Source organism: Aspergillus mulundensis, assembly GCF_003369625.1.
Source record: "Aspergillus mulundensis strain DSM 5745 chromosome Unknown scaffold_12, whole genome shotgun sequence".
Classification (NCBI taxonomy): Eukaryota; Fungi; Ascomycota; class Eurotiomycetes; order Eurotiales; family Aspergillaceae; genus Aspergillus; species Aspergillus mulundensis.
Window position 1 is genome coordinate 822,601 of NW_020797900.1, and position 27,162 is coordinate 849,762.

Consider the following 27,162-nt stretch of genomic DNA (forward strand, 5'->3'; position numbering starts at 1 on the left):
TAGAGTTGGGTTTGTTGGGAAAGCGTGTGTTTGGGGATGGTTCGTGGTATATTCGAAAGAGATGATTCAGTAGTAACGAAGAGAAGGAAAGAAAGAAGAAGTCGCGTGAGGTAGAATATAAAGAGCTGGAGATCTTCAAGGCTGGCGTGATGAGTATTGGTGACGTCACCCGGCTGGTGGGCTCTCTGGGGCAGAGCTCCGGTGAGGGCAGCTTGCTTGCCGCGAAAGCTAAGCGGGGTTTGCGAGATAGACAGGAGTATTTGATTTTCAGGGGTCAGTTCTGGCGTTCATTGGGTAATTGGGTAATTGGATCCATTGTGCTGTCCTTTTGCTTGCTGCGGTGTGAAGACGCAGGTGGTAAGGTAGCTCTGAAGCTCCGACGTCATCGGACCCCTCCGAACATTCTCGTTGTTGACAGCTTGGAACATGTCATTATTCTTCCCTCTTCTGGGCTCCGTTGTTTCGGTGGAGTCTACGTGTTACGGAATTGGGTTGCCCTGATCGTCATTCGATCTTGCTCAGGCTGCACTTTCAATGCCTCATTACGTCTCGCCAAGTCTGTCTAGGTAACGATATTCAGATGCCCCTCTCAACCCCACATTCAAGTACGATTGCATACGAAGTAGAGGGGTTGCGTAGAGTACCTCTGTAAGCCTTCCTCTGTATATTCTTTCAGCCAGGAGCTCTTGCGGTTGCATCATCACGCTCCACCAAGACTTGGGCGGGCATGCTTCTTCGACCAGCGACAAGACATGGAATTGAATATCGTCCAGAGGCCTTTCCGTGCGTGCGTGTCTGGGGCGGCAGGGCTCTTGTCTGACTTGGGGGATCTGAGCGGCTGCTGCGACTTCGTGTTGTGAATTGACCTAGAACTCGTTTTGATCCTCATAGTCCTAGAACGGCCCATGAGCAGAGCGGTGTCTTTGTGCAGTATCCAGCTCTTCTCATGGTCAAAGCTGTGGCTGCGATCCGAGGATTCCCGTCTTTTTCGCTTGGTCGAGCCTTGTACCTTGTCCTCATAATCGTCAACAGCTTGTGGTTGGCTTGTTTTCGGGAAGCTGCTGGGCAGATTTACAGAGCTAGACCGGTTGTATCGCTTTGACCGAAGGCTTAGATGTCTCATAATCGAGCCCGGCCCGAAAAAGAGCTCACCCGTGCCCAGGAACATTCCGGGGTATGGAAGCAGATCTTTTGTGTAAATTTGCTGGATCGCACGCTCCAGGCGAATCCTATCCTGTCTTTTAGCTGTGATCGTGAACGGTTCCGAGATAGGCGGAGGTATTTTAGGACGTTCTAGCTCGCCGTCAACCTGTTGCGTCTGGCCGTGCTTCTGCGGGCAATGGGTCTTTCGGATTATTATTGGTTGCAGATTGGATCGAACTCGTTGCATGCCTATTGTCCCTAAGGTCTGTAGAGACGGTCTGCGGGATAGTTGCGGCGTAATATCTGAAACATCTTCTTCCGGAGTAATGTCTAGAACTAGGAACGAGCTCCCTCGAAGTTCGGACGCAACTGCGTTGGGCATCTCGGCAGACGCCGCCACTGACTTCAGAATCCCGGTCTTCCATTGTTTCTCTTCCGCGGCGGACGAAGCGCTAAGGACAAGTTCGTATTTCTCGTCCTTAAGCTGGAATAGTAATTTCCAGGAGAGTACACAGAAGTAGTCACCACCTGCAAACCGTCAGTGAGTGAAGCCACTAGCATCGTCACATACCTTTCCCATTTGCCAGACTATCTATCCTCACGTCGGATATATAGAGGCAGGCCAGCGGTTGGAGTCTTCGGTACTCTTCATTCATTTTGGCGAGAAAAAAATGATGTTTGAATAAAACACACACCATAAAAGCCCCCTTTACCAGCCCTGGCTGTGTCGATGATGATCGGTAGGTAACGTGCAGAACACCGCAAAGGGTCAGTGGACCTAGTTGTTTATAGATATCGATGGCAGTGACCTAAGAGGTTCATCGTTAGCTGTGTCCCACAGGATCCAGAATGGCAGCTTTACCGTTTTGAATTCGAGGAGATCATTTAGTAAAAATGTCTTTGCGACGAAGTTTCTGCTAAGAGTACTCGCAGTAGCATCATTGATCTCTGCAAGCACTTCGCGGACATCTTCCAGAACCTGCCGGATCTCGTCATGTGCAGAGGGATCATCCTGGATATGAGTCCATCTTAACAGCTCCTGGAGTAGCAGCGGATATTTACAAAGGCGTTGGGCGGGCTGGATATATGTTAGCGCGACGGAGACTTCTAAAGAATCAATTGGTGTTTCACCACCAACCTTGATAAGGATATCATTCATGCATAGCGATTTGTTGTTGTATAGTGGACGTGTCTCCATCGATGCAGCCGACTTTGTCATAGCCTCTATGCCTTGGTCGAATTCTTGCGAGTTTCGAACGGTATTGCGTAAAATGACAACATCCTCGACCAAGACATCGTAGTTCTTGCAGAACTCTTTATAGTATATGAAAGACTTTGACTGTAACATAACGGATTAATCGTGGAGCAAATGTGTGAGCCCTTGGGTGGCATACCAAGTACCCAATCTCTCGAGCCACTACCAAGGCCTCATTTGCTTCCGATGCTAGTTGTTTCAATCGGCGATCGACGGACGCCTTGAGGCTTTGCGTCCTCAAGGACCGAGGTTGGAAGGCTTTGAGACCTAACTCGGGGCGCATCGGCACTCCATAGTTCATCATCCTTTCGAGCTGCATCCGAGGAAGGTTTGAAGATGGGATCAAGCTTCGAATCCGCCTAAGGAAGCTCTCGTGGCATTCGCGGATCTGCTGGACATTGAAGTAGATTTCGGATCGCGGTGATGTAGTCAGGAGCAACTGCAAATACGATGCATTAGCAGACATGAGGGTACAGAGGCAGAAACACTCCAGTTACAGTGCATACATCCGAGAGCGCCTTCAAGTCGAAAATATAGTCTGATTCTGTGGCGATGATCTCTTGAAGCACTTGCCGTCGCTTGAGGGCACGATTTTGAGCTTCCTCGTCGATACAAACGCTGAGCGTTGGCCTCAAACTGTCCATGGAGGCTCGAAAGTCCGATTTGCTTCGATTCGTGGTGCTCTGAGTCGTTCTTCTTGACCTAGCGACGCTTTGACTCATAGTACTCATTGTGGCTGTCTTCATCGTGCCCAGGTGAGAGGACTTCCCTGAGAGTTTCTCCCATTGCTGTTCCAACGACCCAGGGTGCGGTGAGAGGTGATCCTGGTCGCCGCTGCTCCGAGGTATGCGCTGCCAGCCTTCAATATAAGGTTCTGGTCCAAACGCCTTCTTGGGTCGTAGGCTGTTGACCCATCGTTTAAAAGGCGAGGCGGTAGATACTCGGTCAGAAGTTTGAACTCGATTGATAAAGATATCGGTGGTCACGCAGTTGGGGAATTGGGCCAATTTTTCCTCGTCCACTTCGGATGATACCATCGGCATCCGGACGACATTGGGCTCACTGACTTCCTCCTTGGACTCATCCACTTTAGCGAGCGATTCAACGGACGGCGCCATCGCAGGTGGAAGCGAGCTTGGTTGGGCACGGCCACAACTGCTGGTACGAATTTTCGTCCTAGACGGAAGACAGTGGTGACTCGCATGACAGATTGGAAGTCGCAATCAGGTTCCCCAACATAATAGAACGGGAAGGAGGTAGGCATCAGTCCTCTTAGTCACTCTCAGCCGTGAAGCACGGCAAGTCTTGAGATTCTGACCAGATGAATAACACCATTGCAGATCCCGTCGCCATGGCGTACTCCAGCCGAGAACTGAACTCCGAACAGCCAATCCATGAACTTCTCACGCGCTTCCATGTCCCCTTTGGAGGACTTGTACACGCTCTGTATCTGGATTGGCCGGCCCGCCTTTCCAGCTTTTGCGTTTGTACATAAATTATACTTTGTTTTCTAAACCTGTCATTTTTCCAGCTCAGTTCGGTACCGGTGAGAATCGGGGTACCATCGCCTGAAAGGGCAAAAAGCGAGGATATCTGTCTGCTGTGTAAGGTTGAAGGTGAAACGTAGCGTGCCAAGCATCAGCCCCAGATCGCCTTTCTCCCACCTTGACAGATCTCATCTCTCCACCCGCCACCAATCGCTCACTGACCGAGAACCTGAACGAACTTCCCGCATCATGTTCTAGATTCGTTCAAATTCAGAATATGGGAATTCCCATGGCCAACAATCTGCATGCTCCCACTGTATCCTCCGGATCCACGTCCGGAGGGATCCCCCGCGATCTTTCCAAGCTATCCATGAGCGAGCTGTCGAAACACAAAGAACAGATCGAGGAAGAACTCTCGGCTCTCAGCAGCGTCCTTAGCTCGGTGAGTCCCGGGGCCGCTAGCGGATTGTCTTTCGACTACTAACTGATTTCTGTCCACTAGCATGGCGTCAACATGAACACTTCTCTGACGACTTTCGACGGCTTTCCCCGCGACGACATCGACGTCGCGCAAAGTGAGATACAACCCCAATACGAGTGGTATAGTCGCTAAGAACGCCTCAGTCCGCACCATTCGTGCGCAGATAATCAGACTCCGTTACGATCACAAAGAGGTCATGACCTACATTGAGAAGGGCATTCACACCCATTTTGCCGGTCTCCAACGCAGCTCGCCTGCCAACACATCTACAAGCAATACAAATGGCTCCTTCTCTGGGCCCTCCGAAGTCAGTCCATCAGCTGCCGGGGCGGGCGCCTTGACGCCGTTCGCGAAGGTAAATAGTGTTGTGCCCGGAAGTCCTGCTGGCCGAGCTGGGATGCAGGCTGGCGATACCATTCGAAGTTTTGGGACAGTGAACTGGCTCAACCACGAGCGTCTTTCCAAGGTGGCGGAAGTAGTCCAACAGAACGAAGGAGTAAGTCACCCTTGGCCTCACATACCCTAGCCGGTCATCCGGAGCGCAAGCGCTGACTTTTATTGCCCAGCGCACCATCGTTGTCAAAGTCTCACGGAACGGCCCAACTCCTGGAAATGCCTCTCATCTGGACTTGGAACTTGTGCCACGCCGTGATTGGGGCGGCCGTGGATTGTTAGGCTGTCACCTTCTTCCCCTCTAGCGGTCACAATGCGGTCGACGGTTTAATTGGGTATGGAATAAAAATAAGTGTCTGAAGTACAAGAGTCTTACGTGGATGGAGAAGCATTGGGACACGAAGACAGAAATGTGTCATGATTGATGATGAATTTAGTTTGTATGGTTAAGCATGGGCGGCGTTACTTGATCCCCGGCATTGGGCATGTTTTAGGTACCGAAGGAGGTCTATTATGTGCAAAGTAGATATCTCTCAGCAGATTTGGCAGGAACAAAGATCAAGAATTATTGAGTTCTCATCGTTTTCCTTCTATAGAGCCCCGCGTTGCCTGAGGCCTCGACACGTGACTACAAAGGCAGACCGACTCGGGCAAAAATTCCATCACCAAAACTTGAACCGCTCACTCTGTTTTCTCCCTGCCCTCATCCTTTTGATTCCCCACCCCTTCCATCCTCATCGTCTGTCGCGCCTTCGACTGTCGATATTTGACCTCTCCGTCTCGTGTCGGATTCCGAATTGAAAATATCTGCTTTTCCTTTCATTTAATTTCACATAACCACAATGTCCGAGCAAGTCCCAACCTTCAAGCTCGTCCTCGTCGGCGACGGTGGTACTGGAAAGGCAAGTTTCATCGAACTCCCCCGGATACCACGACATCCCTAGTCGTTCTGTCCTCAACACCTATCCACTATCCGTCACTCGCCTCGTTTGCCCTTCTGTCCGGCTGTTGGCAGCGGCGTCAACAATAAGGCAAAACTCGACCCCGCGCCGCTCGCAACCCGTCGACAAGAACGTCAACTAACCTGAAAATTTCTCTCTTCGCAGACCACTTTCGTCAAGCGCCACCTTACTGGTGAATTCGAGAAGAAGTACATCGCTACTCTCGGTGTCGAGGTTCACCCCATCACCTTCACCACGGTATGCCCCGCTGTTGACCCCGCTTCGGTTATCCGCCATGCTTTCGTCGCCTCGACTAACGCTTGCATTAGAACCTGGGCACAATCCAGTTCGACGTTTGGGACACAGCTGGTCAGGAGAAGTTCGGTGGTCTGCGAGATGGATACTACATCAACGGACAGTGCGGTATCATCATGTTCGATGTTACCTCCCGTATCACCTACAAGAACGTTCCCAACTGGCACCGTACGTGATCAATACCCTACTGAAACGACGTCTTTGCTCACAAAGATTGATAGGTGACCTCGTCCGTGTCTGCGAGAACATCCCCATCGTCCTCACCGGTAACAAGGTCGATGTTAAGGAGCGCAAGGTGAAGGCCAAGACCATTACCTTCCACCGCAAGAAGAACCTCCAGTACTACGACATTTCCGCGAAGTCCAACTACAACTTCGAGAAGCCTTTCCTGTGGCTCGCCAGGAAGCTGGTCGGAAACGCCTCTCTGGTTAGCCAACCTTTGTGTACCTGCTCTTGTAATGCACGCTAACAGACTTATTCAGGAATTCGTCGCCGCTCCCGCCCTTGCTCCTCCTGAGGTCCAGGTCGACGCCAACCTCATGGCTCAGTACACCCAGGAGATGGAAGCGGCCGCCAACCAGCCCCTGCCCGACGAGGATGATGCCGACCTCTAGATTGTCCCAGGTCAATGAAGGTTTTGGATCGAATCGCGGCTCGTACGGTCGAACCCCCTATGGCCGCGTCCAGCTCCAACAGAACGAACATAACTTGGAACGTTTACGCACGCAAAGTCTCGAATCACGATACAACGATCAGCGGTGGATTGGTCTGTGGATGGCTGGCACGATATTTGCTTTGATTTCCCCCCTTTTTTCCCTCCATTCAATATTACCACTAGTAGTCTAGATTCCTTTATCTCTACACCCAAAGTTCATAGCAGAAAAAAAATCGCAGCTATCTTCTGCAATATCTCTCCGAAAGAAAAGTTCGCACATCTATTTTTGCCCTGCGGTTCATTCCAGTTTGACCTGTTTCCGGAGACCTCTAATATTCGTTATCTGCATCAACGGTGTATATTCTTGGAGATAAAGAACACTTGGGACAAAGAACGGGGTAACTTGGGGCTTCAACGCTCCGGTCCCTAAACTCAATATTGGCTAGCCTGCTATACCGTAATATCTTGCGCTTCCAATCGCGCGATTTGTCACTACCAGAGCATTTCGTAGGCCGAGAACCTTCCATGTGGTTTTCCCATACTACTGCACGTGGTATAGAAATCATAACAGCGTAAGCCTTTAGCGAGAAATGACGTCAGCGTTGGGCGACATTTCGTTGGGCTGTTCAAGCGATACTCTGTAAAGACAATCGGTACGTTTGTCTAATCCATGAGTACATGCATTCGAAATCGGCTGAACTCCATAGGTTGATCTGGGTAGAATCGCATGCGTAAGGCAGAAGTGGGTGAGCGAGCCTTATCTGCTTGCCAGGGCTCAGTAGCATGGTTGAGTCTCTACATACAGGGGCTGAGTGATGAGAACGGCGGTCAAACATTGGCTATCTTCTACCCCGATTCGGGTTATGAGTTTCTGTGGCCTGTTAAACCGGATCTGGATTCTTCAAGAAGGGCACCTCTAGTTATTGTAGTCATGCAGTCGTGCAGCCGTGCTAAATATGAGGAAATGAGAGAACCCGACAAGACGAAGAGAACCATACATTCAGACAAATATGAGATGCAAAACATATCCTCTGCCTCTAAGATGCTGCTGATTGGAAGTAAATGCAGAAACATCACGGTAACAGGCACGGGGTGAAAGAAAAGGTTGGTGAGACTTTTGTTGATGTACTTGGGGTATAAGAAATGAGAACAGTAATGAGAGAAATCCTTGAACACGCCAACGCGCCATAATTAGAGAAAATGCAAATGCACCTATTGGGCGATTCCCTGGAAGACAAAAAAGTTAGTAACTTGTAAGGCAAGGGGTTGCTGGGGGACGTACAAAGAGGTAGCCGAGTTCGCGAACGCTCAACCTGGCGATATTCTTCGATTCTTTCTCATCCAATGCGCCGTCAATGATGGCCCGCTTCTTATCTTGAAGCTCGACAATGCGATCTTCGACAGTTTCTGGCACAAGAATTCGATGAACTTGTACTTCGCGCATCTGCCCGATACGGTGGGCACGGTCGATTGCCTGCTCTTCAACGTACGGGTTCCAAAACGGATCAAAAATGACCACGTGGTTTGCGGCGACAAGGTTCAATCCAGCATTACCTGCCTTCAATGAGACGAGCATAATTTTGCAGGTTGGGTCATCAGTAAAGGCTAGCACGGCTGAATTCCGATCTGAGGGTTTCATGCTTCCATCATACCGACGGTACCGGTGGCCTTCGCGCGCGATTGGTACCTCGAGCAAATCCAGAAGAGAAGTGAACTGGCTGAAGATGATGATCTTTTCATCGTTAGCCTGGTGTTCCACGTCCCGTATGATCTCCATGGTCTTTTCAATCTTTGCGCTGGTGATCCATGTTTTCTCCAGACGGCGCATGTACTTGCGCTTGGAGGCCTGGTTCTTCGAAGCCTCTTTCTTGAGCTGAGCAAGAGACTTCTTGGGGTTGCCTTTGCCTTTGCCCTTGCTTTTCGCCTTCGCTTTTCGAGGAGGCGTTGAATCATCGTCACTATCGTTGACAATGAAGTCGGACAATGTGCCACCCTCGTCGCTGTCGTCGGTATCATCATCGTCCTCATCTTCATCTGCCGCGACTCCCAAGCCATCCAAGCCACCTACATCCTCGGATCCATCGGCGAAATGGACTTTTCGAAAGGACACATGATCGGTGATTTTCTTGGGATCGACGAGTCCACGACAATTGGGACACTTTACCTGTGCTTGTCCATCGACGCCATTTTGTAGAGCAAGAGAAGGATCGGAGATCCTGGAGAAACATTCACTGCAAGTCCCGTGCCCGCAGGGGAAGAAAATTATTGGGTTGTCCACCGCATCAATACAGACGGGGCATTCGAGATTCGGATTATCTCGGAGACGAGCGATAACTTCGTCACTGAACTCCCTGGCATTAGCCATTAAATCCACTTCTTGGGTAGTCTCGTTGAGTTTGACGCTGAAATCGGTAATTAAGTGCGGATGACAGCAGGCTTGTCGAAGACGAAGAAGGAGAACAAGAATGTTCGAATAGTTCCGCCCGACTGACCCGGCTGCAAGATATTTGTTGAACTGGAGTTGAGTCTTGGCTTCGAGTGCTTTGTATAGTTCAAGTTCATCTTCACTAAAAGCGGCGTGGACTTTCTCGGATACTCTGCGAGGTAGGTTGAGAATGGGCTTGCCATCGATTTTCGAATCCTTCGTTCGCCGTAAGAGTACTGCCTTTATAAGAACACGGAATTGCTGCATTGCTTTGTCCTGTGACCCCTTAAAGCCACTCTTCAGCGGCTGAGAGAAATCCTGATTTGCATCAGTTAGCCGACATTGGTCGGGGGACCGCCAGATAGAAGACTGAGCTACTCACCTGTCTGAACTTTTCTAGACTAGCGTATGGACGATTGCGCAAGAACTTCAACAAAGAATGCAACTCCTCCACGGTGTTCATCATAGGAGTACCGCTCATACACCAGCGGTAGGTTGCGTTCAGGCGACAGCATGCCATCGCAGACTGGGTACCTCGATTCTTGATGCACTGGGCCTCGTCGATTATGACCCTATACCATTTGCTAATAGGTCCAAGGCAGGGTAGCTTTCTCAGGAACTGTCTGCTCAGCGTTGACTCTTCGGCACCCTCCTTGAGTAGTTTTTCGTACTCATTAACACGCTTTAGCTCCGACGCGAGCGTGCCAAACGTGGTGAGTACAACATCAAATTTCTTCAACTCACTGAAGTTCGTTTTGCTCTGAGCACCGTGCAGGATGTATACCTGGAGGCGATGTTTAGGCCGAATAATCTTCTCGATTTCCCGCTTCCACTGCTGCATCAATGCGACGGGAGCAATTATCAACGTCGTCTTTCGTTCGGGGTCACTTGACGGGCGAGAGACCATGAGGGCAATTGCTTGAATCGTTTTGCCTAAACCCATGTCGTCGGCTAAGATGCCCCCGTTCTGATCACATTCTTCCTTGGACTTCATCCAGGCCAGTCCCAGCTTCTGGTGATCGTACAACGTGAACCTTAGAGCCTCCGGAGTACCTTCACGGTCTTTGGCTGAAATGTCAGCATCGGGTCGGATGGTTTCCAGCAGCTGTTTGATCTCCTCGTTAACTTGCTTGGGGTCGGCTCCGTTTTCGTAGAAGTCCCTGTAAACGCTGATGATTAGGAAGCCAGACAGTGCAAGGTGACCAATGAAAAACTTACCGAATACTATCGCGACCATAATAGTCCGACCGATATTCATCGTCAACAAACCCGTTAGTGATAACATCACCCAGCGACGACATGGCAGACGACAAGAGACTAGAACCCCCAGCCCTCTCGTTCAAGAAATCTCTGGCTCCTCTGTAGGCTGCCGCAGCGGACGATGCAAGCTGCGGCCACATACTTGATGTGTTGACAGCACCACTCGGTCCAGGTACGGCACCAGGGGAGGCATAAGGGTTGGAGTGAGGGCCATGGAGTGGTCTGGAAACATTGGATACGCCTGAGCCAGTGTCTCCGTGGTTCGATGGATATGGGGGTAGGTGGCTGATGTTTCTCGGGTTGAAAACGGTGCGAGATTGAAAGTCTAGCGGAGTAATTTCTGCGAGATCACTATCATCGCTATCTGTAAGTGATCTTGAAGATTCAAATTGCGGACCGCGGAAGGCATTATTCCCGTTCAGAGGCGGGGCCATTAAACCCCCTGGTATTGTGCTCGAAAACAGTGGATTGGCGGAGCCGGGTTGTGCAGTTTGTGGTGAAAGGTGTTCACGTCCAGGGAAAGAAGATTCTGGACGACTGGCAGACGAGGAGTTTAGCGGAGTGAATGCTGTTGAGGACTGCATGCCGTGAGACATCAGATTGCGAGCAAACTCCGCATCGCGGCGCTCTTGCTTCTTCCGTTCTTCCAACCATTTTTCTGCTCTTCTGTGTTCCTCCTGGATTGTACGCATGTCTTCGCCTTCAACCCCAAAGATGCCGAGAATATCATCTTCATCATACTCGGTGTTGGCTAGATAATCGGGGCTGCTGCGGTTGAACGAGATAGACGAAGCCGCCTGGTCAAAAGCAGGACTCGCCCTACTCCCTGTGGCACGTTTGAACGAGAAGTGGCTCTCGTCGTCTTCATCGTCATCGGCAAATGGGCGTTTGCGGGTGGAGAACATGCCTGAAGGTAGGTCTGGTCGAGAATCTCGAGGTCGCGAGGGTAAAGAGAACGAGGCTCGGCCGGCTTGCGGTGGGCTGAATGTAACCGATGGAGTAGAGAAGGTCGAGCCGTCCAGCTGAGATGGTGCTAGACTCTGCCCGATAGAGAAGGAGCGATCTGTGTTGCTGCCGCGGAGCCTAGCTAAGCTTCTTTCGAGATCCCGAATCACCTCCAATGTTTCTTGTTTTTGTTCAAGAGCATCGGATCGCGAACTGAATGTCTCGTGGAGACTTTGCAGAATCGCTTTTTGCAAATCGAGCTCTTCCTCGAGCTCCTCGATTGTTTGGCCAGTGAATGATGCCATGATTTACGGCGGGGGGTCGTCGCGAAGAAGCGAGGACGAAGGCGATCTTATAAGTGGGCTGAACTTCCGAGGAACACGATTCCGGCAAACGACGAGTCCATGGGGTGATCAGTGAGAGGTGAGAGGTCTCTTGGTGAAAGTGAGTGAAGCGAAAGTAAGGGAGGCGGGGAATTGAATGAGTAGGAGAGATTCGGAGGCGGGTGAGGCACGATAATATTAAGCGCGATAGTAATTGATCTATCACCTCTTGGCGCGTTGGTCAATTAAGCCTAACACAGCCTGCGGGAGTGGCTGCCAGGGCTAATCGGTGAAAGATGTGAGAGGGCGCCGAAGTTGCCTAGAGATGGCTGTAACCTAGTATTATTATTCACTTGAGGCTCTTAAGAGGCTCTAGAGTCTGTCAATCGAAGTGGCAAAAGGGTCTTCTAGACTTTTCACTTCCTTTTAGTGGGTGCTTCGCGAATATATAATGACCTCAACTCTCCATATATTGATTACCTAGAGGATTATTCTGAAACAATAAAAAGCGCCCAAGGCTCGTAACAATGCCTACAGCATACCTTCTATCAACCTTCTCCATGAATACTGAAGATTTTATTGTTGCGCTCTATTTTGGAGGCCTTTGTCAGTTTCCAAAGGCTAAATTAATGCAATCCATGCCGCCACAAAGTATGACGATGGTTTCGATTCTGCCAGACAAAGAGAGGTCCCAACCTGCTACAAGGTCGACATCGACTGTGGCCACCTAGAGACCGCAGCGAGCGATCCAGTAGCCTTCAGCCTGGCTGCCGAGAGCACATTGGGAGCCCAAAGTATACCTGTTGCTGTGTAGCAGCCTTTTCGTCCACTGCCTTTTTAAACACAACCTATACTGTCGGAATTCATCCAGAGAATGATCCTAAAAAGTCTATGGCGAGCGATATGGAAGGTACTACTCCGGTAACTTCTCGCACCCGTGGGTTGGGAGTTCGTCTACAGCCCACCAGTTACCTAGAACTTAGAAGCCACTCATGGTCACACGAAGGGACTGCACACCATAGAGCTCAAAGGCTTCAGTTGTTTCTTGAGTGCATGTTGATGGATGGCTGCGATGCGATCATGCGAAGGACGAGGTCGGCGACCCTTTCAGTCCTTCCTTTGGCGGGTGAACCTGTACTTAGGTTCGGCCAGACATTTCAGCTTATAAAAACGACATCTTGGTTTCAGACAAGATATGTGGGTAGATATTCTGGCGAGAACACAGGCGCTCTGCACTCCTTGAACAGGGAAAAGGAATGAGTTCAAGCTCTTAGATGCGGTCTGGGGATAAGACACTGCCCTTTGGTTCCAAGATTGGAAACTTCTAAGACCCAGCGAAGCTCGAAGGATAAAAAGGGTCGAGAATATACCTAGAAAGAGTCGAGAACTGCTGACAGAATATTTAGCCTCGCCCGTATCTACTTGCATCATACTAAGAATCGTGGTACCCCGAGGAGCGAGGTACCTGGTACCGTATAGCCTGCTTTCATGTGGATGGCGCCCCATCACTACGCGATTAGCTCGCAAGAGAAACCATTCTCGTTAACCACAATCCACGCCCTGGATTTTGCGGACGCCTTATGTATCTGATAGGAGGAAATCACAAGAATCAAGCTAGGCCAGCGGAGCAACGAAGGAAACGAGCCTCGGCATAAGATTGCAGCAGTCCTCTGACCGCCTGGATTCACATGTCCGGGGTAAGATCGATGCCATCACTATAATAATATTTGTATTCCCTCGCCGTCTCCTTGTTCTCCTATAGTTACACAGACTTCTATCTCGCTCTTCGTCCCAATTGTACGCTTGCCCATAATATCTCGTGCCCACGATGACTCTCAAAGAAGGTACGTCAATCTCGACCCGATCGCTTCCATTCCACGCAGCTCCGCTCTAACCAAGCTTCCACGATTGTAGACGGTTTCGAATCCTCCGCCGCTTTCGACGCGATCAACGCTACTCTCCAGGGCGACGAGGCCGAGCGCAAGGAGGCTATCAAGAATGCCCAAACTGTCGTTGCTTTCCAACTGAAGAACGACGCTGGCAAGGAAGAGAGCTGGCACCTCGACCTCAAGGAGAACGGCGTCGTTGGCAAGGGTGCTGCTCCTCCTGGTAAAAAGGCCGACGGTTAGTGTCCATCCATCTACAACCGGGGATCGTTGCGAATAGGGGGCTAATGTGATTGTGTCAACAGTGACCCTTCAGCTTTCGGACAAGGACTTTGGGTCTCTGGTTTCCGGCAAAGCCAATGCCCAGAGACTCTTCATGGGAGGCAAGCTCAAGATCAAGGGCAACATCATGAAGGCCACCAAGATGGAACCCGTTCTGAAGAAGGCCCAGGGCAAGGCCAAGCTATAGATACCCTTTTTACTTTTCATTTATGTATTTCGCAGCCGGACGGCGATCCACTCAGATTCCCTGAACGAATAAAAAGCACCATCTTCCATCCATTCAATACATTCATATTAATTATACGATGGCCTGAAAAAGTAAGTAGTAAGGCGTTGACAGGCCAGTTCAGTGGACTTGCTCCGTCGATGCCTGGGTAAGGTAGCACTGGTAACCACCTGACACTTCCTCCTGACGGGTCGCGCTCAACGCCCGTGCATCGCAAAAGCCGACAGTATGGGGAGATTGGCGACATCTACTCCCTACGGCTGACCACCATCGATAAAATACTGTCGCTATACCAGCTCTAAAGAGCGGAAGAGATAGGGCATTTATACATAGAGTCAATTCTTGCGACAAGGCCTCAAGCTCCAATGTGTTGCCGTTTCTATCGTCATAGGTAGGATGGACTGGCCGCCACACACATGATTAAGTACAGTAGCATGCGCAAGGCAAGCGATCATCGAAGGGTGCAGGTGCTCGCTTCTCGAAGGAATGATGGATTGCCTGTCTGCCTGGCCATTTGCTAGCCATCTCACTCAGGTAGGACGTCATATTGAGGTACTCCAAGGCATTCCTTTCCATGTCATAGAAACGCGACGAACAGCGGTGTAGGCGGATTATGCGTCCTGTACAGCAACGACTACTTTGACTTGGATATTTTCATTTTTTTTATCGTGAGCACTAAGAATCCACTTGCACCTAAGAATATATACAAATAGAACCAGAAATTACCGTTGGAATAGTGAAAGGAACCCAAGTGAATGAAATTGTTTGTGCTTGTGCCAAGACTCGGCCTTGAGCATGGCACGTGACTTAGATTTTTTCGAGCGGTCTGCTGGCAGTCCCTCCCCCAGCGAGCGGAAGCAAAAGAAGTAGCTCTAGCGAGTAACACCCATCACTTCACAGGGCAGAGCACATCGAATCGAAGCGCCCGCACTCTGGATTCGATGCTTTTGCTTACTTTAGAACTCTGACTTTCTGTCCTTTTCTTTTTTTCCCGTCTCACCTCATCCTACTTCTGCTTGACTCGTGAATTGCGACCCTACCCACCCCCGAAGAACGGACCAAGCGCGTGCGCATTTCGAGCCGCAGTCCGCGACGACAGCAATTAACAGGGAACCGGTATCATATTCATCATAGAAATCAATTTCCCAGAAGCGACATTGCGGTTTTCCTGTCACTTGACGTTCGCGAACCGGTCCGCACATACCTTTTTTCTCCGACGCTTCGACCTGCATCGCGACTCGGGTTCGTTATTGCCGGGACAACGAGTCGCCAACCGCTTTGATCATTCACCAAGAGCAGAATATATTCGCTGAAGGAGGTGCGGAAAAGCGCTCAGTACAGTGAATGACATACGTCCGCCCGAAGGCTTGAACTGTTTTAAGGAAGGGGTGAAGGCCGCGGGTGCTCTGCTGTTGTTTTGATAAATGTCTAAGAGACCGAATCAAGGCCCTCAAGGGGACAAGGACACCGATTTATTCAAATTCAACATGTCGAGTACACCGGACGACAAGCCCCAGCGGGCCACAGCTGCGCAACTAGCGGCTCGGAGGTAAGTGATTGCTGACCGACCTTTGCGCCCTATGCGAACAACTCTGCTTTACTTCACCCCCGCGCGTCAATCTGCAGCCTCTAGAGCCTTAGAAGCATGCCGCTCTACTTTTCTTGATCGCTACTGTATCTTTTTTGGCGCTACGGAGCCCGAAACTACTCTCCCTTGCGTTCGCCATTTCTGCATATGCCTCTTCCTGACATATCACATTTGTTGCATTGGCTAACGACGTTTCTAGAATCAAGGACGTTCGCAGGCGGCCGCGTGCTGGCACGCCGTCAAGTAGCGCGGGTGCTTCGTTTGGCACGCCGTTTAGTTCGCTTGATCCTAACACTGTTTCCTCACCACCTGCTGCTCAACAGCCGATGACAAACGGCTTCAGTTTTGGACAATCACAAAGTTTCCCTCCGGCTAGCCCAACCCCCAAACCGCCAGCTCAGAACGGAGGATCACAGTTCGCATTCGGGTCTGGAGGGGGTTCGTCGGCTTTCAATTTCTCTGCTTCGTTTGGAGGGACAGCATCAACACCTGCTAGTAATCCCTTCGCATCCATGAATACCGGCGCCGTTAGTCAACAGCCGCAAGCGAGCAGTTTCACAGGCTTCAAAGGCAACATGTTCAATGTTCCTTCGACTGGAAGCCAATCACCCGCCCAGCAACCTCTGCCTTCTGGGGGACTTTTTGGTGCTGGGCCTCAGCAGAGCGGCCCTACTGGAGGTTTGTTCGGTAGCACCGCCAATGGCGGATTTTCGTCTCAACCCGCCACAACTGCGCCAACGAATGGAAGTATTTTCGGCCAGCCCACCACCGGTGGCTCCTCGTCAAACCTCTTCGCCCAATCTGGGGCGGACAAGCCTAATCCCTTTCCGCAGTCTGCGTCATTCGGCGATGACTCAATGCAGACCTCTCCAGATTCTAAGTCTGTACCGCAAAAATCGTCAATATTCGGCGGCGGAAGTGGCGGCTTTGGGGCTTCGACGAGCTTCGGCGCCTCTGGAACAAGTAACCTCTTTGGGGGTACGGCTGCGGCGCCGGCTCAGACTCCATCTAAACCCTTGTTTGGAGCGAAGCCAGCAGAGCAGACCGCTCCTGCAACGCCCTCTCTGTTTGGCGCTTCTACTCAACCTACTCCCTCGACTTCTGCTGCGTCGTCTTCCAGTGCCGCACCACTGACAACTAGCACTACCTCATCTTCGCTCTTCAGCACATCGGCTCCGAAGACTGCAACAGCGGGACAGAATCCCTTTCAACCCGCGAGCTTCTTTGGTGCAACTACTCCATCTACCACGCAGAAACCTACAGAGGCAAAAGCCAAAGAAGAGGCAAAGCCGAGCGACTCCACCCCGTCTAAACCATCGTTCAACTTTTCTTCTACAACCTCTGGGCCGTCGTTGTTTTCTCAGAGTGCCACCGCGGCGCCAACTCAGCCTAATGGCGCATCACAGCCTGTGTCAGCGGGAAGTCTGTTTGCCTCTCAACCTGCGAAACCTGCGTCTTCAGCAGAATCAGAAAAGCCAAAGCCTGATGGAGTCAATCCCTTCAATACCCTGTTCCAAAAACCAGCAGCTCCAGCTGCAGAAAGCCCCAAGACGGAGCAGAAACCACTCACATCTTCGAGCTTATTTGCTCCAAAGCCTGCGCCCAGCGATGTCGCAAAGACAAATGAGCCTTTCAAAGCAGCTACTTCTGCATCGCCTTTCTCCGCTTCCACGCTTGCCCAACCTTCGTCGCCTACCCCCCAGTCTCCTGCTTTCTCATTCTCTGCCCCGAAGGCGACCTCTTCCGCACCCGCGCCCGCATCTGCTCCCGCTTCCGCTTCAGAAAGTCCCTTCAAGTTTAACGGATCTCAGTCTGACGTCGCGCCTCCGTCGCTATTGTCGGCTCCTAGTACCTCGACTTTGAACTTTGAACAGCTTCAGCCTGCGAAGCTGCCATCTGGCTTGGATAAACATACCAAGGAAGGCGTGGAAATGGCACACCGCGTGCGACTTCTAAACGAGTGTTTCCAGCGTGAAGTAACAAAGCTGGATGCTAAGACTAACGACTTCGATCACCTTCTGCAGTTCTACCTGCGTGTGCGCGAGACAATTGGTGCTCCAGTTGAGGGGGCCGGTACTAAGCGCAAAGCTCCCATTGACACTAATGGTGCTTTGGATGTCCAGTCCCCTAAAAAGGTTAAAACATTTGGCAGTGGAAGCTCGAACCCTGCTGCCGCTTTGCCAAGCAATACGGCATCATCCCAACCCTTCAACGGAAGCCAGAATACTCCTGCAAGCAGTAACAAAAGAAAGGCGGCTGAAGATAACGATGGCGATTCTTCGTCTCCTTCAAAACGCACTAATGGGGACTCCACAACTGCCAGCATTTTCGCAAGCTCCTTTTCCCGCTCCAGAACTTCGGATTCCGACGAAGCAACAGGTACTCCATCTTTCAAGAAGCATGATGCTTCGTCTTTGCGACCGTCCACCCCAGAATCGCCCAAACCTAGCATGCTCTCTACGACGCCGAAAACTTCCCCTCCAAAGCCCGCATTCTCTGCATCCACACTTCCCAAGGAGACTTCAACTTTGAGTGCAAGCCCATCTCAATCTCCGTCTACCTTTAAACCTTCCTTCACTGCATCAGCAACCGGTGCCCCTTCTGCAAGTCCATTCGTCATCAAACCTTCAACTGGTGTGGGCGCTAGTACTTCGGCGGCACCCCTGGCTGTTCCTAAGTTTGGTTCTGGCGTTTCTGGCAATTTCTTGAGCCAGTTCAAGGCTCAGTCTGACAAGGAAGCTGAGAAGGAGAAGGAGAAGCGCAAGGCCGAAGAGTTTGATTCGGACGAAGATGACGAGGCAGAGTGGGCACGCCAAGATGCCGAAAAGCAACGCAAAAAGCGCGAGGAAATTGAAGCGCAACAGAACCGACGTGCCAAATTCGTCCCTGGACAAGGATTTTCGTTTGAGGACGACACTACGGAAGAAGAAAAGTCGAACGCAAGCGTTACCTCGTCAATTCTGGATTCTCAGCCCAACTCTTTTTCAACGTCTACCAATATTTTTGGTAATCTGTCCGCGGTTCCTTCGGAGAACGAACACGATGATGCTGCTGATGACACTGAAGAAGACTCTGTCTCCGGTGATGACGATGCCACCGAAGAATCATCTTTTGCGCCAACGAAAGGGCCTGAGACAGGCACAACGGCCCCCAAGGTAAATGGTAACTCTCAGTCACCTGCTCCCGAAAGCAGTGACGAAGGGGATTTCACAAAGGTTTTAGAGAAATCAAAGCAGTCCGGGCAGACCGCTAAAGACAAGAGTTCTGGTGGCCGCAGCATGTTCGATCGCGTGGAGTATGACAAGGACGGAAAGCCGAAGCGCCAGGGTGGAGAAGATAAAACTTCTTCTGCGCTTTTCGGCTCCTCGAACTTGTCATCGTCGTTCAATAGTTCGGCGTCTACTCCGAACCCATTCGCTTCGTTGTCCCAGTCTCAGGCTGAGAAATCTGGCGAGAGCACTCCTAAGCCTGCATCCAGCAACCCTTTTAGTAGTCTTTCGACGCCCGCCAATAATCCTTTCGGAGGCTCGACCTCTGCTACGCCCGGTGGAAGCACCGCTTCAATTTTCGCCACTGGATCCAGCGCCACGAAGCCTGGTAGCGATAACACCTGGAAACCGAGCTCTCCTATTACATTTGCATCGACACCTGCACAGGGCTCAGTCGCATCGGCCCAGTCTGAAACTGGATCTGCCGCCCCGGCTTCTGGTGCTTCCCTCAACTTCCAAACTCTATTTGGAGCTCCGTCCGCAGGTGCTAACTCTGGCTCAAATGGTACCCAAGGGACCGCTGGCTTCTCGTTCGGCGGTCCTTCCCAGACGCAATCCACGCTCTTGACCCCGTCTGTGCTCACTTCGGCATCGCAAAGCCGCGCCTCGACTCCGGGAATGACTTCTGATACTGGTGCTGAAGACTCTAACGACGGCGATATTCCCAAAGATGAACCCCAGGTTGATCTTGCTCGAGGCGGCGCTGGCGAAGAGGACGAAGACATGGTCATTGAGACCCGAGCACGTGGCCTGAAGCTGGTTGACGGTGCCTGGGTAAGCCAAGGTGTGGGCTTCCTTCGCATCTTGAAGAACCGAACCACGTCCCGCAGCCGTATTCTCCTTCGAGCCGATCCCAGCGGAAACGTGGTGTTGAACACCCACTTGATGAAAGAGATCAAGTACACTGTGAATGGAACAAGCATACAGTTCCTTGTTCCTAAAGCCGAAGGCGCTCCTGACATGTGGGCTTTGCGCCTCAAAGCCGCCGAAATGCCCAAACTCGGCACCGCCATTGAGGAAAACAAATCATAAACACGTCGATTGATTCTTAGACTCTCAGAATGCGAAGCTATTCTAACGAACGAACAAACATGGACATGGCAATTGATACATTATCTGCATTTTCAACAGCCTTTCACCCTCCCACTAACTATTACCGCATCTTACTTCGGCCGCCGTTTTGTGTTTCTATCCCCGGATCTCATGACCGAAATCGCAAGCTTTCCCTAAAAGAAAGCCTTGTCTTGTATTATTTTGTCACTATTTTCGAACACTTCGCATCCATCCCTGTTTGATTTTGGATTTCCATGTTATGCTTGTTACTTTTTTTCTCTTCTACCCTTGTGTCTTCTGAACATCAAGTCAGCATGCCGATATGCATAGTTTGGAGTTTTGCTCTTCATAATACAGGTTCTAGTTTCAGTTCTATCTACTTTGCATTCTTCTTATCGATTCCCGTATGAGATTATGATACTCGATGCGCTGCGTTGCCTTGTATAGTGGGCATGATCACTACTGTAAGTGCCATGTAGGCATGTAGACGGGTGTTTGCACCGGTGTCTACTAAATACAGTGGCGTCTGAAGCAGAGGATAAGAAAAAATTTTACATCAGGAATAGGCTTGGTTAAGAAATGAACCATTCACTTCGTGTATGGGACTCGAAGATAGAAAGCGAATGGAGCGATAAGCCATCCCATCAACTTAGACTACCGCGCCCAGCATGCGATGAGCGCGTCTACACGAATCCAGAGTACTATGGTGAGGTAAAGAATTATGGTGAGGTAAAGAAGTGCTCGAGGCGGTCCGATTTTACAGTAGATCAAGGCTGGACGAAGAAGGAACAAGTGTTGCCGTCACAGAAGAGGTATTTTTGAATTCATTTTTGTATCAACCAACTCAAACCGGTAGAAACTCGACGCCCGCTTACTCCTCATCGACAACGGTGGTGTGGAGACCCTTGGGCTCCTTAACGTTGACGGCCTGGACGTAAGAGTAGAGCTTCTCCTTGGCACCCTCCTCGTCGTTACGCTTGCGGGAGATGCGGACACGGAGGCGGAAAGGAACACCCTTGATACCGGCTTCCCAGACCTTCTTGTTGAGCTGGGGGTCGAGGCGGACGTCGGTGGTACCCTATTGCATGGAGAAAATGTGGTTAGAGGGTACGACGAAAACAGGAAAGAGTTTTGGGAGGGAAAATCTTACCATGGCGCGGGTAGCGAAGGCGCGGATCTCCTTGATAGCGCGAGGAGCACGCTTCTTGAAGGAAACACCGTGCGTCTATTGAGTAACAAAAAAAGAAGAATCAGTCTTCCGCCCGAATGCCATCTTGAAAAAGAGGAATTTTTTTCTTGCTGCGATTTGCGGCCATGAGGTGGACTTCATAAAACCAATTCATTTTCTTTTTTGCGTTTGGGCGACCGTTCCCAGTTCGCAGTTTCATCGCACAACGCTCCCAGTTTCTTGGGTTGCAGAGTGGTCTGGCCTGGTCCTGGTTCTGGTCTAAATTGCGTGCGCAACGACTTGCTTTGCTTCTTCCCCCGCAAGGCTGCGGCTTCCACCTTTCTTTCTCAAGTGAAGGTATCTTCAGTCAAGGGAAGTCGTTCGCTTGTCGCTTGTTGCGTGTTGGCGTGGTCTTTGAATCGTCTTGTGTTCTCCATCCATGCCTCACGGTTTTCCAAAAGAGAAGGTGTATTTCATCCTTGTCTTCCGTAGCATCGCAAATTCGGTGGTCGATAAGGCGTCGACCGCCCGAAGGTGAAAGGAGAGGTAATGACGGATTTCGCGTTCAACATACCCTCTTGTGCAGGTTGATGGTGTACTCGCGGGTCACCACGTCGGCGATAGCCGAGCGCTGCTTCTTGCCGGTCTGGACGTTGGACATTTCTGGATAGAAAAAGCGAATTGTCAGATTAATTCGTCGCGAGAAGATAATCTCAATTCTGAAGACGGAGCGGACGCATCAAACTCACTGAAGGGTGTTCGGCTGTGGTTGGCTGAAGTTGTCGACTGTCGAGGAGTTGAGGATTTCGAGATGGCCTTTTTCGTGCTGCTCGAAAAGTGCGGCTCGCTTGTGTGGGGTCACTCTGATTGGTGGATGCCGGATCACATGACCCCCTTGCTACCACTATGAAGACCGAGAACTTCAAGGCCTTCAAAGGCGGGAAGATCCTCTATTGTTATTGTTGGATATAGAGTAGTACTCGGTTGTCTTCCGCCTCGTCAAGCTCGCCTGATTCTCTGTTCAAGCTTTACGTCTCGTTGCGTGTCTGAGAGCTCCTACAGTAACGAAAGTGTCCCACGACTTCTTGCCTTTAAACTCAGAATCATGGCATCTACTATGCAAGTCCTTTATGTCCTAGGATGTGCGACTATCCAGTCTTCGTACGGCCATAAGGAAGAGACGAGTGACGAAGCAATCCAGAGAGTCAAGTTGGGGCACCCATGGACTTCTTGAGTCGAGACAGGGCCAGCGGAGCACGAGCCACTCTAGTAGTAGCCCTAACTCACTTATGACGCCGCGACAATGTGTAGGTGAACTATTTTGATGATTTTACCATTACTTGAAGATGATATTTGATTCTGACCATTCAGTTGAGCGACGTTTGATTCTCTATGTACGGGATAGTCGCAGTGTCGTTCATGTTTGATCGGAGGCAAGGCATTAGTTCTTGCCGGCGCTCACGTCCGGGTACAAGTCAAACCGGCGTTGGGTGTAGATGGGAATACCCTTTCGCGTACTATCGATCGTCTCAGGGTCGAGTTGGGCGTAAACGATGTTCTCTGATTCTTCTGCCTCTGACAGAATTTTCGCGCTAGGGTCCGCGACCAAACTGTGGCCGTACGCATGGTAGGTGGCAGTCGTGTCTCGCGCGGGACTGCACAATGCCACATACACTTGATTGTCAACTGCGCGGGCACGAGCGAGTAGCTGCCAGTGCAAGGGGCCAGTGGTCGTGTTGAAAGCACCAGGATAGATAAGCGCGAATGCGCCATTCCGTGCGGCGGTCATGCCGGGCTCGGGGAAACGGATATCATAGCAAATGGCCAGCCCGATTTTGCCGTAGTCAGGGAGATCAACAACAGTCAATTGGTTCCCGGGCGACAATACCTCGCTCTCCTTGAATGTGATCTTGCCGGGGATATCGATGTCGAACAAGTGTGTCTTGCGGTGGGTTCCGATGAGCGCACCAGAAGGTGAGAATACCAGCGATGTGTTGTAGTACTTATTGGACGTGGTCTCAAGTTCCGGGATGCTGCCTCCTACGAGATACGCCTTGGCCTCGGCGGCGATAGCAGATAAAGCGTGATAAGACGGAGACTGCTCTTTGGTTGGGGGAGACGGAAGAAGAGTCTCGGCATATTTAGGGAAGTATTGAGTACCATATGGGGAGTTGAAGCATTCGGGGAGGACAATCAACGACGCGCCGGCCTTTGCAGCTTCGAGGACCTTCGTGCGGGCGTGGGCAAGATTCGCAGCTTTGTCTGCGCCTATACTCCGAAATCCATTAGCTTGAACACTCGAGTTGGTTGGGAGAAATGAGACGCACCTGATGCAAGCTGCACCAAAGCAAGCTTAAGGGGCTTCTTCAGTATGGCGGCCATGTTGTATATGTGCACAAGGGTACAAAGGAAAAGTGAGAAGGAACGTTGTGTTGGAGCAGTGCGGGGAGGGAGTCGGAGTTGGAGATGATGCCACCGCCGATCTTCCCCCCTTTCGGCCTTATCTTCCTAGCTTAGTCATTATCAGCCATGATTGGCCAAAATATAGTTACACGGAGGTATCACGTGCATTTGGGCTGCTATTGACCTTTCTATTGAGCTTTTCTTTCGACTCTCTCGCTCTCATCATCCTCGAGGAATCACTGGAACTGGCAGAATGCAGCCATTATACTGGCCCATCCTGAGGGCAGCCACTTTAGTCTTCATATTTGCTTCTCGGGCCGTGAGTGAACCGGTGCAGTACTGCCGTTTCGGCCATGAGGATTCGCCGGATGCTACCATTGACTTTTGCTTGGGCATTTCGACGTTCTTTAACTCTTCGTCAAATAACCAGGATCTGTATATGAGTATACATGTCACCAAGAGCTCGGCTCTGGGCTGGACTGCCCTCGGCACCGGATCAATGATGGCAGGCTCATTGATGTTCATCGTCTACGGCGATCCCTTTTCTTCTGAGCTAAACGCCCCTGCTGTGAGCGTACGTACGATTGACGGTCATCATCAGCCCCATCTTCTCTCTTCATCCGATACTGGAGGAGCTGAAATTCGTGTCGTTAAAGCCGAATGGGCTTCCGTTGATTCTGCCAAGGATAATTCGCAGAGCAAGACCTCGAACGGAAACTCGGTTTCTGTCGCAGAAGTAGCAATCATATGCTATTCGTTTACAAAGTGGCCTGGGTCGCCAATAGATATGGACGCAACAGCCCAGCCATGGATTTGGGCGTGGAACAAACATCAAGAATTCGATACGTTTGCAGACGTCGTGCATCTGGACGTGCATGAGCACCACGCGGAAACTGGCGGCTGGGGACGCTTCTACGTCGACATGGCACGGGCAGTGGCCAAAGACATACTAGCACCACTTTCGCCTCCAATTCGACCCGGTGTCGCTACCCTCGGCGCCTGGGATATACCTGGTGGATGGTCTTGGAGGAACTCATTTGCCCGTTTCCACGGCTTTATTATGAGCGCTGCTTTTCTGCTATGCTTCCCGGCTGGAGTAGTTGCAATGCGGTCAGGGTCAAGCAAATCGTTCAGATACCACTGGATCTTGCAGCTCATTGCGTCAACTTTGGTCTTGGTCGGCGTGGCTATAGGACTGCTTAGGGCACATAAGATCAGCTCTCCCCACCATTATATCGGACTCATCGTGGCTCTCCTCAGCTTGGTTCAGATTTGGCTAGGCTGGCGCCATCACGTTCTATTTGTCAGGATAAAGCAGCGCCAATGGGCTTCCCATGGGCATATATGGTTAGGCCGTGTATTTTTATTGCTTGGTTGGACCAACATAATTACCGGGCTTTTCTTAACCGGCCGCGGCTGGTCCTTGATTTCTTTGGCCGCCAGTTATATATCAATCGCTGCAGTGGCCGTGAGTAGCTGGGTTTGGTATGCTACACGTCAGCGTAAGCAACGTGGACATCCGCAAAACTGGGAAGAGGAGAGCCCTCTGTACGCCTTGGAGGCCACGAGGGATGATTATTTTGCCATTGCCCCGGACGATGATGATGAGAGCGAACTCGAGTCAAGCAACGGAAGTTCGAAACCTGTCAAACTACACAAATCAGACGCAGAGTAAACAGTATCCTGAAGAGCATACAAATCATTCGTTAATGCCTGCTCTTGGCTCTTGTCAAATAGCCAACATCACGCCACACGCCAAACCCTCCTATATAACGCCGTGCCCTAACACCGCCAGCAAACGTCTCATTCCCTACTCAGTCCCGAGGGAAATTGGTGATGAACGCGACTTGTACAGCAGCAAACCTGTTCAGCATGTTAGTCTCCTCTGCAACCCAGAGAGCCAGATGATCAGCATACGCCGTCGAAGCCGCAAACACCTCAACCCGCCTCGCCTTGGCCAGAAGGCCAATTATGATCGAAAACCCAATATTGTACACAATAATGATGATCAACCGGAGGATCATGTTCTCGATGAGATATAGCGCTAGCATCGATGTCGCCGGAATAACGGATGATGTTATCGTGCTAGTGACCCTTGTGAATCGAACGATCTTCTCGTCGTTATAGTAAACTGTGCCCATCTCAATGTCTCCTGTCTGCTTCCATCCACCCGGCCCGGCCAATGGCCAGTCAGTCAGCCAGCCCTCGACAATTCACATGAAACATCCGAAACACAGCACGCACCTTCTTGGACCCAACGAGCCAATAATAAAACCCGAGCACATGCTTATGCCAGAACGGCACAAACGCCCGGAACACCCATCTTGTCAGCGAGTCGACGTTGTCGTACCGCCCCGAGAGCGTCACCAGATCCCTTGCATTCTCGCCGTCAGGCCCACCAAACCACTGCTGGCATTCTGCCGGCGTCGACCAAACCGAGTTATCTGACAGCCACTGCCGGAAGATCTTCAGATCGCGCCTATGCGGCGGCTTATACCGGAGGAGCTGGGCCTGCTGTGCGATAGCCGTATCTATCCTGCATAAGCAACTTTCCATCTTATACATACAGAATAATCAATATAAAAGAAAACTCACTATACTTCTCCAGCAACTCCCTAACCTGCAACCACTTCTCCCACTGCTCCGAGGGCTGGTCCTCAACGAAGCCCTTCATGAAGCGCACAGAGGACGAGTACTTCTCACGATCTGCATCCTTGGACTCCCGATCCTCCTTGGCAATTTCAATCAGTTCTTTCTCTTTGATTGCGATTTCAGCCTGCAAGTATAGCAGGTTCTTGGCGTTGAGCCGCTTGAAGGAGCGGAAGATGGAGAGGCCCTTGTCGCCCGTCATCAGGGCCGCGAGTTTGTCGTAACCTTCCATTGAAACCGTGGGCTATTATTGTCTAGTTAGAGAGATCCTGAGAAGGGTGCGTAGAGTGATTGGATAGTCTAGATTGGTCGGGCATATACCTATCCATAGCATGGCACGGCACATCTATTTCTTATATCACGGACGAGTCAGAGATTCCGCCTACAAGGCATACAGACGCCATTTACCCGCTTGATAGAGCCTCATCCGGTCCTCGTTCAAGATAAAAGAAGCCTGAACGCTTAGGCACATACGCGCATGCGGAGTACAAGGCTATGAGGTCGTGGTCGTACGCCGGGTCTACGGTAGGACTAGGTTCCCGACTAAGCCACCCAGGGTATAAGCCACTTGCTACCAACGCCGTGTAACTGGTGCGAGGCCTGCCGGGTGCTCTAGCCGGGGCACGTATTCGGCCTCGTGCAGGTGTGATGCTTTGGTCATGGAACTGGGGTTGCCCAAGCGGCCAAGCCGCGTCTCGTGGTGTCCCAACGTCACTCAAGGCAGAAAGACCTGGAGTCTTACAACGCTATGACTTTCTTGCAGATTGCTCATGCGGGTCAGGGTCAGTTCGTCGATCATGGAATACCTGGAAGTGGGCGGGATACAGCTGGGTTGGGGGACTTCTACAAGAGAAAGACGTCTTTGTGTGCCAACCGGACGGGAGACCTATATATTTCTCGAAATGCTGTCGCTATAAGCCGGATCGAAAACTTCAATGCCGGGAGGTAGACCGGTGCGTTCGGAAGATGGACCACTTATGCCCTTGGTGAGTGGGGTGAGGTAATAATACTGGAT

The 27,162-nt window shown here is 51.0% G+C and overlaps 9 protein-coding genes across 9 annotated transcripts; 4 read left to right on the forward strand and 5 right to left on the reverse strand.

Annotated features, from left to right (window-relative positions):
• Positions 1 to 700: 700 nt before the first annotated feature.
• DSM5745_09557 (putative Rho guanyl nucleotide exchange factor) lies at positions 701 to 3,516 on the reverse strand (the record flags this gene model as incomplete). The annotated part of the gene is made up of 5 exons (XM_026751573.1): positions 701 to 1,627; positions 1,839 to 1,952; positions 2,006 to 2,482; positions 2,538 to 2,837; positions 2,905 to 3,516. The coding sequence occupies 5 exons, from the start codon at positions 3,514 to 3,516 to the stop codon at positions 701 to 703; spliced, it is 2,430 nt and encodes an 809-aa protein (XP_026599921.1).
• Positions 3,517 to 4,174: 658 nt separating this feature from the next.
• Positions 4,175 to 6,629, forward strand: DSM5745_09558 (GTP-binding nuclear protein; the record flags this gene model as incomplete). The annotated part of the gene is made up of 9 exons (XM_026751574.1): positions 4,175 to 4,327; positions 4,388 to 4,460; positions 4,510 to 4,862; positions 4,933 to 5,036; positions 5,611 to 5,833; positions 5,866 to 5,958; positions 6,030 to 6,183; positions 6,237 to 6,442; positions 6,498 to 6,629. The coding sequence occupies 9 exons, from the start codon at positions 4,175 to 4,177 to the stop codon at positions 6,627 to 6,629; spliced, it is 1,491 nt and encodes a 496-aa protein (XP_026599922.1).
• A 1,253-nt stretch (positions 6,630 to 7,882) lies between these two features.
• Positions 7,883 to 11,605, reverse strand: DSM5745_09559 (ATP-dependent DNA helicase; the record flags this gene model as incomplete). Its single annotated transcript, XM_026751575.1, has 4 exons — positions 7,883 to 7,897; positions 7,953 to 9,413; positions 9,478 to 10,255; positions 10,314 to 11,605. The coding sequence occupies 4 exons, from the start codon at positions 11,603 to 11,605 to the stop codon at positions 7,883 to 7,885; spliced, it is 3,546 nt and encodes a 1,181-aa protein (XP_026599923.1).
• Positions 11,606 to 13,451: 1,846 nt separating this feature from the next.
• On the forward strand, positions 13,452 to 13,978 carry DSM5745_09560 (SCP2 sterol-binding domain-containing protein; the record flags this gene model as incomplete). Its single annotated transcript, XM_026751576.1, has 3 exons — positions 13,452 to 13,467; positions 13,538 to 13,747; positions 13,815 to 13,978. The coding sequence occupies 3 exons, from the start codon at positions 13,452 to 13,454 to the stop codon at positions 13,976 to 13,978; spliced, it is 390 nt and encodes a 129-aa protein (XP_026599924.1).
• A 1,526-nt stretch (positions 13,979 to 15,504) lies between these two features.
• DSM5745_09561 (RanBP1 domain protein) lies at positions 15,505 to 19,906 on the forward strand (the record flags this gene model as incomplete). The annotated part of the gene is made up of 2 exons (XM_026751577.1): positions 15,505 to 15,566; positions 15,805 to 19,906. 2 exons carry the CDS (start codon positions 15,505 to 15,507, stop codon positions 19,904 to 19,906), a joined length of 4,164 nt encoding a protein of 1,387 aa, XP_026599925.1.
• An 892-nt stretch (positions 19,907 to 20,798) lies between these two features.
• On the reverse strand, positions 20,799 to 21,756 carry DSM5745_09562 (60S ribosomal protein eL31; the record flags this gene model as incomplete). The annotated part of the gene is made up of 3 exons (XM_026751578.1): positions 20,799 to 21,005; positions 21,078 to 21,152; positions 21,670 to 21,756. The coding sequence occupies 3 exons, from the start codon at positions 21,754 to 21,756 to the stop codon at positions 20,799 to 20,801; spliced, it is 369 nt and encodes a 122-aa protein (XP_026599926.1).
• Positions 21,757 to 22,536: 780 nt separating this feature from the next.
• On the reverse strand, positions 22,537 to 23,477 carry DSM5745_09563 (carbon-nitrogen hydrolase family protein; the record flags this gene model as incomplete). Its single annotated transcript, XM_026751579.1, has 2 exons — positions 22,537 to 23,363; positions 23,423 to 23,477. The coding sequence occupies 2 exons, from the start codon at positions 23,475 to 23,477 to the stop codon at positions 22,537 to 22,539; spliced, it is 882 nt and encodes a 293-aa protein (XP_026599927.1).
• A 274-nt stretch (positions 23,478 to 23,751) lies between these two features.
• On the forward strand, positions 23,752 to 25,173 carry DSM5745_09564 (cytochrome and DOMON domain-containing protein; the record flags this gene model as incomplete). The annotated part of the gene is made up of 1 exon (XM_026751580.1): positions 23,752 to 25,173. The coding sequence occupies one exon, from the start codon at positions 23,752 to 23,754 to the stop codon at positions 25,171 to 25,173; it is 1,422 nt and encodes a 473-aa protein (XP_026599928.1).
• Positions 25,174 to 25,312: 139 nt separating this feature from the next.
• Positions 25,313 to 26,379, reverse strand: DSM5745_09565 (uncharacterized protein; the record flags this gene model as incomplete). The annotated part of the gene is made up of 4 exons (XM_026751581.1): positions 25,313 to 25,361; positions 25,416 to 25,654; positions 25,743 to 26,029; positions 26,094 to 26,379. 4 exons carry the CDS (start codon positions 26,377 to 26,379, stop codon positions 25,313 to 25,315), a joined length of 861 nt encoding a protein of 286 aa, XP_026599929.1.
• Positions 26,380 to 27,162: the final 783 nt, after the last annotated feature.